General features: G+C 42.4%; 1 protein-coding gene across 1 annotated transcript in view; it reads left to right on the top strand.

The window, feature by feature from the left end:
- The window catches only part of SH3BGR (SH3 domain binding glutamate rich protein), a 103,006-nt gene extending 90,279 nt beyond the window's left edge, over positions 1-12,727 (top strand). Inside the window, exons 6-8 of the mRNA XM_075542279.1 lie at positions 3,814-3,843; positions 11,518-11,648; positions 12,535-12,727. Coding sequence (XP_075398394.1) covers positions 3,814-3,843; positions 11,518-11,613 — 126 coding nt within the window. The 3' untranslated portion in view covers positions 11,614-11,648; positions 12,535-12,727. The remainder of the gene's footprint in view (positions 1-3,813; positions 3,844-11,517; positions 11,649-12,534) is intronic.
- The last annotated feature ends 475 nt before the right edge of the window (positions 12,728-13,202 follow it).

Genomic DNA, 13,202 nt, shown 5'->3' with positions numbered 1-13,202 from the left:
CTATTTAATACATATTTATTGGACTCTCACTTTGGCTCCAGGCCCTGGAGATTCGAAGATGAGTAAGCCCCAACTCCTGTCTCCAAGGAATACACACAGCAGGCAGGAAGACAGAAGCCAATAGAGGGTTTTCTAACTCAGCTATGCGATTAGGAAAGTCTTCCTCGAAAATATAATTTTTCAGCAGTGTCCCGAAAGGTGGGACTTTTGTGAGCAAATTGTAGGTGATTCAAATGGTGACGGGTGGGGATAAAAAGGTGGGCAGGATATGGGAGCTGGAGGCACAGGGAATCCAGGGTGGATGATACCTTCAGGACCAGGGGTGTGAGGGGCGATACTGGGAGAGTAGAGGGTGAGTGGGTTGGAAAGGGGGAACTGATTACAAGGATCCACATGTGACCTCCTCCCTGGGAGATGGACGGCAGAGAAGGTGGGGAAGTGAGACTCCGGATAGGGCAAGATATGACAAAATAACAATCTATAAATTATCAAGGGCTCATGAGGGAGGGGGTAGAAGAGAGGGAGGGGAAAAAAAAAAGAGGACCTGATGCAAAGGGCTTAAGTGGAGAGCAAATGCTTTGAAAATGATGAGGGCAAAGAATGTACGGATGTGCTTTATACAATTGATGTATGTATATGTATGGATTGTGATAAGAGTTGTATGAGCCCCTAATAAAATGTTTTTTAAAAAAAGGTGGGCAGGGGCCATGTCGTGAGGGGCCTTTAATCATTCTGAGGAGGGTGGCTTTCCTGAGAAGAGGGAGCAGGAGGGTAATGTGGTAAGGCTTATTTTTTCCAGGGCGATATTTCTGGCTCCAGAGGGGGAAGAGATTGGAGAGTGCAGGAGGACGTGGTGACGGTCACCTGAGGGAGGGCTCCTTTTGGGAAACCTAAGGGTCTTTTCTTTCCCCAAAGCTGGCCAAGAACACGAGGCGGAGTCAGGGGAGGGGAGGTGTGGAGGGTTCTCCATCACAGCGGCTCTCAACCTTCCTCAGGCCGCGACCCTTTCATACAGTCCCTCATGTGGTGGTGGTCCCCCCACCCACAACCATAAAATCATTTGTGTTGCTACTTCATCACTGTTATTTTGCTATTGTTATGAATTGGGTGACCCCTGTGAAAGGGTTGCCCCAAAGGGGTCACGCCCCTCAGGTTGAGAACCACTGCTCTATAACTGTCTTCCTATGATTAAAAGGAGAACCTTTCCCCTGTTACCAGACTTGAAAGGCAGCATAGAAGGATAAGAATTTCTGTAATAAGAAGTCCTAATTCTGTTGCCTGTCTGCTATTCTTGGCCAATGACAACTCTATGGCCTAATGTCCTCCTTTTTCCAAAGAAAGGATTGGCCAAGGGGCTCTATATGATTGTAAGATTGCCTTCAGCTAGGCAAGACCATAAGTCACTGCCTGAACTGTAAGGTGGTAGAGAATTTTAGGGATTGCTCTTTATAACAGCATCTCTCTACTTAATTAAAGCAAGTTTATCACTCTGGTCAGCCAGGCCAGAAAGGTCTATCACAGAGCCATTCTGGGAAAGGATGGTAAGAACTTCTTCCCTTCTTAGATTTAAAAGAGAAGTTTCTGGGTGATGGTAATCAAAAGGTTTGTTGTTAAAATACCACAAGGTTTGTCTCAGAAGACAGCTCTGGAGATCTACTTTTGGAAAATCAGCCCTTAAAAATCCTATGGAGCAAATGCGTATTATGAGACACACAGGATCATCATGAGTTGGCCAATGGTAGATTTGAAAGAACAACCGTTCGTAGAGAGGTGGCAATGATTAAGTGCTCAGCTGCTGAGAGGTTGTTAGTTCAAACCCACTTGGGGGCGAAAGATGTGGTCATCTGCTTCTGTAGAGATTACAGCCTAGAGAACCCTCTGGGACAGTCGACTCTGTAATACATGGGGTTACACGAACCAGGGCAGACTCCGTGACACTTCACAGTAACAACATTTCCAGGAGATTTAGCCTGGGTCTCTTATCTGGATCTAAGGAAAATAGAAATTCTGGTGGCTTAAATAATGGAGACTCATGGGGGCCCCTGGTGACCCCATCTGCTCTTCCCTGGCAAGTTTCTTGAAGTCGACATCATGTTGATCACATGGCTCAGCAGTGTTATCATCTTGTTCTGACAGAAGGTACATTTTTACTTTTAGGAATCAATATGTGGTCTGAATTTTACTTGACATAGCTTTGTAGATGTATAGTCTGATTTGCAGAGACAGAAGTATACAAGAAGGTACCCCCCCCACCCCAAACCAAAACCAAAACCAAAAAAGCTCCACTGAGCAGAGCTTTCAATGTACACAATTTCCCCGCTAGGTGAGCGTTGAGCAACTCACTGTGAGATAGTGCACCCAGTGGTGTCGGCTGGGAAGGTTCTCTCTGGTCACAGTGCATTTTTTCATAAAAGCAGTTTTACTGGAACTCAGTTTTTGTGACGGCCGATTTAAGAGAACAGCGTGCAGCTGTGGCATTTTGTTTCCTGCTCGGCACAAATGCCAAAGAAACTGTTGTGACGTTGAACACAGCTGACGAGGGCAGCGGTACGGGGAAAACTCAAGTGTATGAGAGGTTTTCTAGTTTGTAAAAAGGTGAAATGTCAATTGATGACAAACCTTGTTCTGGATGTCAGGATCAACTTCCTGAACAGGAAAAAATGTAGACAAAATTCATGCACTTGTGCTCGAAGACTGACGACGACAGACTATTGAAGGGATGGGGAGGTTTCCTGGACTATCTTGGTGCTCAAGTCAGCGAATTGTAACATAAGATTTAAGAATGAGGAAGGTCGCTGTGAAATTTGTGCCTCAGGTTCTGACTGACCCGGAAAAAGTTTCTGGTGGAAACATGCTGTGCTTTGAAAGAGCAGCTTTGGGTGTTTGAAGCAATCCAGACTTTTTCCCAGCGGCATTACTGGTGAGGAGACACGGTGCTATTCTAATGACCCCCAAAGCAAACATCAATCAAGCCAGTGGAAGACACCATCATTACCTTGACCCCCCAAAACGTGTCAAGTGAAATCAAACATCAAGATGATGCTCACTTGTGTTTTTGATGTGCATTCGGAGTTTGTTCCACCAGGTCAGACTGTTAATCAAGCTTTCTATTTAGAGGTCCCAAAAGATTGTGTAACAGTGTGTGACAAAAATGGCATGATGTGTGGCAGACAGGGGATTGGTTTTGCCACCACAACAATCCCTGCTCACACAGTCATCCCAGTGCACCAGTTTTTGGCAAAAAAAAACAGTATGCCTTTCTTGCCCCACGCACCTGACTCACCTGACCTCACTCCATATGACTTCTTTTTGTTTCCACAAATGAAGAGGAATGAGGGAGGTGCTGTCAGCCATCCAAACAGATGAGTTTGAAAAAAGTTTCCAAGAATGGAATTGCAGATTTGACAAATGTATTAAGTGTAATGGAGACTACTTTGAATGTGATAAAGTTGTTTTGTAAAAAAATTAAATACATAGCTCTGAAAAAATTTTCCGATTTTTGGGTACCCACTTGTATGTATTATTGAGCAATATTGCTAATTAGTTAATTTTCTCAGGCGTATGAGCAATGACAAAATGCCTTTAATTCCATAATATTTCATGGGTTTGAAATATAATATATGTAATAAGTAGGGAGTCATCAATTATATCTTTGTTACTTATCTTTGATATGTAGCCATAAAATTAAGGATAAATTAATGTACCTTTCCTTCCCTTTTATTAACTTTTGTCTTATTATAGTTTGCTTAATTTTTTAGCTTAAAACTCAGTTGGATTAATGTTTTTCCTTTAATTTCTATTTATGGCCTTAAGGAAGAAGATGGAGAGACAGCATCAAAAGAGGTACAATCACATATTTAATCAGCTTAATTAAAGCATCTCTTAGGCCTGAGACTTACAGCTTTTGGCATGTTCTTCCTGTTATTCATGAACTAAAGAAGCCAACAGAACCCTAAAACTCAAATTTCTCCATTAGTCTGCTGAGAAGGGAAATAATCTGGAGATAGACTTATCACAGGGAGACAGATAGAGGACAAGGGCTTGCCTATGAGCCCTTTCTTGAACCTCCAGTGGGGAAGGTGTCTTTAATGGCTTCTCATTAAAGCCCAGCCAGGCCAGGTCATTAAGGGGAGATTTGTTCTCCCTGGTCCTTTCTGCCCCTGATGTAAGAGCATCTAGCACTATTATACAGTGCTTCCTGGTGTGAGTCGTGGATGCCAAGGGTTTGCAGCCTATCATCAAGAGTCTAGAAGATGGGGCATTAGGAAACTACTTGGCTGTTAGATTTGTAGTGTCATCTCTCCAGAGAGAACATTTTTGATTTGAGAAGAAGTTTTAAGCTGCCTCTTCAATGTGAGATTATATTGGAATATTGGTTCCCATCTGCTTGTGTGCCTTGGAATCAACTGTGGTGTTACAGAATCCTGTAGAAGTCTGCCTCCCTTACTGAATGAGCAGTACCATCAAGGGTTAGACCTGATGTGCCCTCAGGTTTCCTGATAAAGCTCTGGTGAGAACTTCTGTTTTGAGAAGCCAGGACTGAAGAGGAAGAGAGACAGTATAAAGTTAACACAAGACTCTCTAACCCCTTGTGTGGCTGGTTCCTCTCCTTGCTGTACCTCTTATGGCCTTGAGAGAAAACACCTAAGGATGAGAAAATGAAGGAAAAGATTGAAAATGAAAATTATAAAGAAAAAATTGAACAGGATGAAGGATTTAAGAAAATAAATTTTATGCATAAAAGTGAGAGAATTCATATGTAAGAAAATAAAGTCTCACAAAGATAAAAAACTTGTACAGAATAAGCATCTACTTAAGAATTAGAATTATTGAGCATAGAAACTTTAAATGGAAAAATAAAAATATTAAAAGAAAAATTAGAAAACAGTATTAAAAATATTGAGGGTAAAATTTAAAGTAACATGATTTATTCTCTGTAACATGACTTCAACCAACTGTTGGATGACTAAATATTTATATATGCTTGTTATTTATGGTTAAAGAATATCCATCGTTCTCAGTCAGAGTAGTAGAAAATTAAAGTAGTACATCATAGTATTGAGACTTTACACCATAGTTTCCTGTCAGGGTAGCCTGCCCCTAACCAATCATCACAGCTCCGGTAGGCACAATTGTACAGCAATAACAACTAAAGATTATAGTAAAGTCATAGATAATAGGAAAGATAGAAGAGAGATTGAAATAAAGGAGTCAGACATATTTTGTGGTAGCATGCTCACCTCAGCCCCGCTCAGTGGTCCACATGAGGATGTGGAAGGTGGGAATCGCAGGAGCGAACAAGAGTGGTTTATTACTAACCAAGGTTTATAGCTCTTTTGGGGGGTGTGCAAGCCTCCTAATTACGGGTAAGGACAACGTCACAGGAAGGATTGTGCTATAGGTAATACAGTGATGGGGGTACACATGTGACAAGATGGGCAGACCCTAGAGACAGGGAGGCAACCTAATTTTGGATGTCACTGAGCAGGTTTGACCTGTTCTCTGGTTCTCCATAGAAACCATTATCAGTAGGGTATGAACCCTATCTACTGTGGCCCAGAATAATGGCTGGTAGCTTTCCAGAAGAAGTAATCCATTGTCCTTAACAGCAGGGAGTGGGCCCCACTTGTGGTGGGACCTGATACCTTCAGGGAGAATATCTCTAAGCCTCTGACCTTCCACCATGTGCTGGCAAACAGCTTGTAATGTTTGGCATATCTTTGGGGGAGACAAAGCTGGGGGAAAGTCTTTTTATATTCCACAGATTCCCAAACCTATTTAGCATACTGCTCCCTTTCAGCAAGAACACTACTTAGGACCCTCTGGCAAATAAAAACTCTTGTAGTGTAGGCAATAATCCAGGATAAAAGTGTGGGTATCTGCCATGACAGTCCTCCCTGGATCCTTCCACCACACACCTGTCAGTTAGTTGTGCTGCGATGGCTGGTGTGCTGCTGGAAGCCATGTCACTGGTGTTTCCAAGGCCAGCAGGGTCACCCACAGTGAACAGGTATCAGGGGAGCTTCCTGACTAAGAGCAGACAACGAAGAAGAACTCAGCTCCCCACTTTGGAGGAAGTAGCCACTGAAAACCTTATGCCTAGCTTAGAACCACTGTCAGATACCAAAGGGCTAACAATTGGAAGCTGAACATTGTTGTGTAGTGCTGGAGAATGGGCCCTTTGGGTCAGAAGACTCAAAATGTGACCGAAGAGGAGCTGATTCCTCACAGTGGAGGCGGTCATGTTGACAGGAGTTGGGTAAAGTCTGTGGCAGCGGCATCTTTGCGGTCTTCATTTGCGGAGAGGGAATAACTCAAGGTAAGGAGAACGAGTTGCACAAAACTGCTAATGACTGGAACTTGGAATATGCAAAGTATGAGTCTAGGTCAATTGGAAGCGGTCAAAATGGAATGAAACACATAAAGATCAACATCATAGGCACAATGGAGCTGATGGACTGGTACTGGCCATTTTGAATCAGAAAATCACATGATTTACTAACACAATCAAGAGGAAGGGTGTGGCATTGACTGTCAAAAGGACATTGCAAAATCAATCATGAAGCACAATGCCATCTGTATAGGATTATATCCATCTGCCTTCATGGAAATCTAATCAATACAACTATTATTCAAATTATGCACCAACCACAAAAGCAGTAGTTGGATAATATGAATTAGTGATAGAGATGCAGCTGGAGGTAACGTGACAGAATTTTGCAAGACCAATGATTTGTTCATAGCAAATATTTCTTTCCACAACACAAATGGTGACTACACACATGGACTTCTCCTGAAGGAACACCCCAAACCGTGCTCACTACATTTGTAGGAAGAGATGATGGAGCAGCTCCACATCAGCAGCTCAAACCAGGCGAGGGGCTGGCCGTGGAGCAGACTATCAACTGCTCATCGAGAAGTGGGCGATAAGCCTGAAGAAAATGAAAATCAGTCCACAAGAACCAAATAGGACCCTGAGTCGATCCCACCTGAATTTCAAGAGCAGATTTGACTAACTGAACCCCAATGACAGAAGACCTGATGAGCTGTGGGAGAACATCAAGAACATCATTTATGAAGAGAGCGAAAGATCATTAAAGAGACAAAAAAGAAAGAAAAGATCAAAGTGGATTTCCGAAGAGACTCTGACATTTGCTCTTAATTGTAGAGTAGCTAAAGCAAATGGAAGAAAGGATGAAGTCAGAGAGCTGAGCAGAAAATTTCAAAGGGAAGTTAAAAAAGACAAAGTCAAATATTATAAAGAAATGTGAAAAGACTTAGAATTAGAAACCCAAAGAGAAGAATACACTCAGCATATCTTAAACCAAAAGAACTGAAGAAAAATTCCAGCCTCAAGTTGCAATACTGAAAGATTCTATGGGCAAAATATTGAATGATGAAGGAAGCATTAGGAGAAGATGGAAAGAATATACAACCATTATACCAAAAAATCCAAAAAACCCCACAGAAAAACCCCTAGTCAACAGTCCACCATCTCAGGAGGTAGCATCTGAGCAAGAACCAATGGTGCTGAAGGAAGAAGTTTAAGCTGCACGGAAGACATTGGCCAAGAACGAGGTTCCAGGCTTTGATGGGATACCAACTGAAATGTTTCAGTAGGTTGATGAATCACTGGAAGCACTCACTCATCTATGCAGGAAATTTGGAGGCCAGCTGAATGGAAGAGATCCATATTTGTACCCATTCCAAAGAATGGTGATGCAGCAGAATACTCTAACTATAGGATGAGATCACAGATATCACATGTCAGCAAAACGTTGCTGAAGATCATCCAATAAAGGTTTCAGCAGTACAATGACAAGGAAACTGCCAGGGGATCAGAGTGGACTTAGAAGAGGTCGTGGAAGAAGAGATATCATTGTTGATGTCAGATGGATATTGGCTGAAAGCACAGAATACCAGAAAGATGTTTACTTGTGATTTCATCGACTATGTAAAGGCTTTCAACCATGTGGATCATGACAAGCTTTGGATAACCTTGAGAAGAGTGGGAATTCCATTATGCTCACGAGAAATTTGTACATGGCTTAAGAGGAAATTGTGTCAACAGACCAAAAGACTACCGTATGGTTTAAAACCGGGAAAAGTATACAGACAGGGTTGTATACACTCACCATACTTATTCAGTCCGTAAATGGAGCAAATAATCAGAGAAACTGGCTTATCTGAAAAAGAATGTAGCACCAGGAGGAAGGATTATTAACCACTGGCCACGTGCACATGACATAATCCGGCTTGCTAAAAGTGAGGAGGACTTGAAACACTTGCTGAGGAAGAACAAAGATTGCAGCCTTAGGTATGGATTACGACTCAATGTAAAGAAGACCCAAATCTTCCGAAATGGACCAATGGGTAACATCATGACAAATGGAGAAAAAGTTGAAGTTGTCAAAAATTTTGTCTTGCTTAGACCCATAATCAAAGCTCATGGAAGCAGGAATTAAGAGATCAAAAGATGTGTAGCTGCCCAGGATCTCTTGAGCTAATTGAAAACCAAGGATGTTCCTTTGATGACTATGGTAGACCCAAGCCAGGGTGTTTTCAAGGGCGTCATCTGCATGTGAAAGCTGGCCATTGAATAAAGAAGATTGAAGAAGAATCAATGCATTTGAATTGTGGTGCTGGAGAAGAATACTGCAAGCGCCATGGCCTGCTCATAGGACAAACCAATCTATCTTGGAATAAATAAGGCTACTGTGCTCCCTAGTGGCAAGGACGGTGAGACTTCGTCTTAGGTCACGTGGACATGTTGTCAAGGGAGACCGGTCCCTGGAGAAGGACCTCATGTTTTAGAAAGCAGCGGGTGAGCAGTGAAGGAGAGGGAGGTTCTCAGGATTCATACTGTGGCTGCAACAGTGGGCTCAGGGGTGGGACCAATGGTGAGGATGGCGCAGGACTGGTTTTGCTTTTGCTTCGCATAGGTCTCCATGGGGCATAGCCAACGCGATGGCATCTAGCACAACAACAACAATAATAACTGGATCATTCTAGTGACATCCAGGGGGCTGGAGAAGCCATTTTGGGAAATACTGTTTTACACATTTATTTTAACTTGAAATAACATGTGTGTATCTGTATGTGTGTATTTTATATAAATGTGTATTTGTTGCCAATTTTTGATGTGGGACGGGGACCTTTCCTTAAAAAAGGATTTAATGATTAAAGTTACCTATTATCTTTCTATTATGACCATACTCATTTGCCTGTTTAGAAATCCCAGCTATGATTTCTTAAACTAGAGTAGGAATTTATTGCCACTTGCAAAATAATGTAGGTACATAACCTAATTTATGACCAAATTTTGAGTTACATGTAGTGAGTCTTTCCAGAGTATTATTCCACTAAGTTTGCATAAAGAACTAAAATTATTTTTTTTCATTTTCATATTTCCTTGACTTCCTTCACATTTATTTAAACCGTGTCATTACTGTAAAATTATAACTTGCCTCTAAAAGGGTGAGAATAACTATAACCAAGTGCTAAGTGGAGACGTTGGTGGTTGGTCGTACCTCCCTATGCTCTGTGATTTGCGAGGAGAGACTGTGCTAGTGTAGTGGTTCTGATGGCGAGGTCCCTAGGGCAGTAGGTTCAGCTTCGATTGGTGTGCTGTGGTGCAGGGAACTGCCTAATGCCCAAGGAGCACGAATCAGGATCAGCACAAAGCTGGTTGCTATGAGGTGGAGGTCGGACAACTGTTTCATTGTTTCTGACACCAGCTGTTTCCCACAGGACACTCGACTTCTCTGCTAGGCACAATCATTCTTTGCAATGATCATACCTCATTACTTACAGTGCCGTGGTGTTTTAAGGCAGTAACAGGCTCAGGATCAGGAAGCATAGAGGGAAAGTTTGGAATGTTCCTCCCAAATTGGAAAGCATATCCCTCACTTTTGAAGTACAGGACAGCTCTCCCCACTCCTCTCAGTAATGCAAGCAGGCAGGCCTTTCTCTCAGCCTGGCAAGCAGGCCCTTCCCTTGGGTGTGCACCCAACTACTCAGCCGTGCACAGGCCTCTGCCTTCAGCTTTCCTATCCACCTCTCCACCGCCACTGCTCACAGATAATGTAGCTGTTTGCCCAGCAGCTTCTGTCCTAGCAGTAGCTTTCACTGCTCGCTCTGCCACAGGGCCCACCCCAGGTCTACTGAGTCAAACACTTTGGGCTTCAACAAGGCCCTAGCTAATTCTGATGCCCAATCAGGTCCAAGGACCACTGGGCTACTACATAGGTTCTAGTCAACCTCATGTGTCGACAACTGGAAATCACTCATAGAGCTTTGACTATTTTGGAATTAGTAATAAAAAGTTTACTTAATCTTAGACAGAAACTTGCTTGTTAGGTGCTAGTGATTAGTTAAAAAAAAAAGAACAAAGAAGCAACCCCACCTCCCTCAAAACCAAAACATTATTTTCTCTTGGAGATGGATGGAAATGAATAGGGGAAGAGGCCTGCCAAGACTCATTTTCCCAGATGCCGACATGAAGCCTTTCTCTTACCTGTTTTTTTTGGAGACATTTAGATTCTACCAACTATATTTTGAGAGCTTTAAAGAAGAATTAAAATTTGTTTTGGAGGCGGGGGTTATTTTATGAGATGACTTAATTATAAAGAGCTTTATGGTAATTTTCATCAATGTAGCACTCAGAGGTTGGCAGATTATTTTTATATGGTTGACACTGTAGCCGTGTAGTCATGAAAAGAAATAAAACTTCTTATTCAGTGACTTGCCTATTTTTCCCCCCTGATTTTATTTGTGACTTGCCTATTAAGCTTGGAGTTTATGAGCTGTGTTTTTGGGTAAAACTTAATTCCAAGACTAACAGGGATGTAGTTATTTCCGAGGTTAGATGACTCAGTTTAGAGAGTATCCGTGAATTCTATGAACCATCCAAAGGGACATTCTCAGATTCTCTGTGTTAGGCCAGGTTGACTAGATGAACAATTTCAGTGATACTCATGTGCACGAAAGAGATTTATAGCAAGGAGTTAATATATATCGCAAAAAAGTCCAGCCCAATCCAACCCAAGTCCACAAATCCGATACTAGTAAGTCCCCCTTCAGACTCATGCAACCATATGCAATGATGCAGAATGCAGGAAGATCACAGGCCAGTGGGAACAAAGTCTCCTCGATCCAATGGCGGTGAATGCATCTCCGTTTCTGAAATGTCAAGGTAGTTTGGTGAGAATGGTCTATTAATCTGAATGACAACCATGTGCTTAAGAGAAACCATGAAACTCTCTAGGATTAATGTCCTGCTCTGTAGCTGCATTCCAAAGTGTGAGGAGTTTGGATTTAGGTTGTTGTCGCTGCACGTTTGCATGTGTGTGCATCTGGGTGAGTGTGTTTATGTGTGTATATGTGCATGTGTGTCTTGGGTGAGGGGTATGGGACACTCTCAATTCAAGTCAGACCTTTTACACTTCTTTTTTCACTGTAACTTTCAACTCTTCCATTTCTCGGTAATGATATATTTTCTTTTTTGGTTCAAATAAGATGGAAGAAATAGCCGAGGAGGGAGCTGCAGAGGAAGCAGAGGAAGAGGAAGCTGATAAAGAAGAAGAACCAGGGGAAGAAGAAGAAGATTCGTAGATCTTATCGGTGCTTTATTTCTCCAAGTTTTCCAGGTAGCTACATTATTCTGGGGTTAAAGAATTTGTTTATTTGTACATTGTATTACATTTTACTGGGGATTAAGAGAAAAGTTTATTACAATTTACATATACCTGCCTCTCCTGGCAAGACACTGGTCAGTATCCTTTATGGTATGTAGAGCCTCAGGGCCTATAGAGCCCCATTGGGCCATTTCTTGGACACAAGATGCTATGGTCCATAAGATTTCTAGGAAATGTGTGCCATTGAGGGAGAGAAGAGTTTTGTTGTATTTTTTGGTAATTATTCCCTCTTCTTTCTCTACACAACCCTTCTTATAGAAATGGTACAGGAAATTACTATCGTTTAGACTCCTCTGTTGGCCCGTTCACTTGGATTCCCTGGAAGTAGATCAGTAGGCCTTTCCACTTACCTGTTATCATCTGGAAATTCTGCTGAAATGTGTTCAATGCCTTAGCAACACTCAAGCCTCCATGGACAGGTTACGGTAATGGTCACACGTGAGGCGCACTGACTGGGGACTGAACGCAGATCTCAGCCACGGAAGGTGAAAATTCTACCTTGGTGTCATCACTGCTCATTAACGTAGCCCGGGGCCATTTGAATTCCCTCCTCCACAATGAGGCTGTGAATTCAGCCTGTTTCCTAGGAAAACGCAACAGAGAAACGAGATTGGGGTGATTGAATTCCTTATGTTTGGGTACAGAGAAAAGGGCAAACCTAGCCTCGTTTTCCTGTGCCGAAAATGTCATTTCCTCTCCTTGCACTTGGAAGCAACTCCTGAGTTAGGGTGTCTGGAGGAAAAGGCCTCTGCATTGTGTGCTAAGTAATGAAGACGGTGATGAACATCTCCATCTCTTTTTAACGGCCTTCACCCTAAATCCTTGCCCTTTCTTTTAGGAAACACAAGATATGAAGCAACATTTTGACCGCCGTTCGCCAAACCCAAATCACCAAAATACTTTGACTCAAAGACAAATCCATCGTTCCCAGGACTTCGGAGTCACCGTGGAATTGCCTCCTAGGCATGAGATATACCTGGTCATACTTACTCAACCGTATCAGAATGAAATTAAATGTGAAGACACACCTTTATGGCCTTCGATATCATCATCATTGTGATTTGCTCTGCATGAACAGGCTTTCTAACTTCTATTCTGAAAAATGGTCTCCACGAATAGAACGTCTCTTTGTGAAATAACAAAAGTATTCCCTCTGTGTGTGCCATATGCTACTTGTCTCAGAATTAGCTCGGAAAAGGAATGTGCTTTCCAGAGAAGGATCATTTAAATAAAGATTAGTAACAAATAGGCTTTCCCAAGGAGCATTAGCTCTACGGCTGAACTCTTTCTGTCTGTTGCCAAGTATAAATCATATCTGCTGAACTTTCTGTCTGCACGGGGTAGGGGTGAGGGGGGTACTGTCTACTGTACTGATGATTTGGTCCATGTTGTCAGTGGCACTGATTGTCTCATTACATCCTGCTCTGCATTAGATACCTTGTTGCCCACATTATCTTTGAAACCTTACCTAAAGGTAGCTCTGTCATCCACACGTGTGAGGACGAG

The sequence above is a fragment of the Tenrec ecaudatus genome, chromosome 2 (genome assembly GCF_050624435.1).
Source record: "Tenrec ecaudatus isolate mTenEca1 chromosome 2, mTenEca1.hap1, whole genome shotgun sequence".
NCBI lineage: Eukaryota > Metazoa > Chordata > Mammalia > Afrosoricida > Tenrecidae > Tenrec > Tenrec ecaudatus.
The sequence above is the reverse complement of the archived record's forward strand: the minus strand, read 5'-3'. Positions and strand labels throughout refer to the sequence as shown.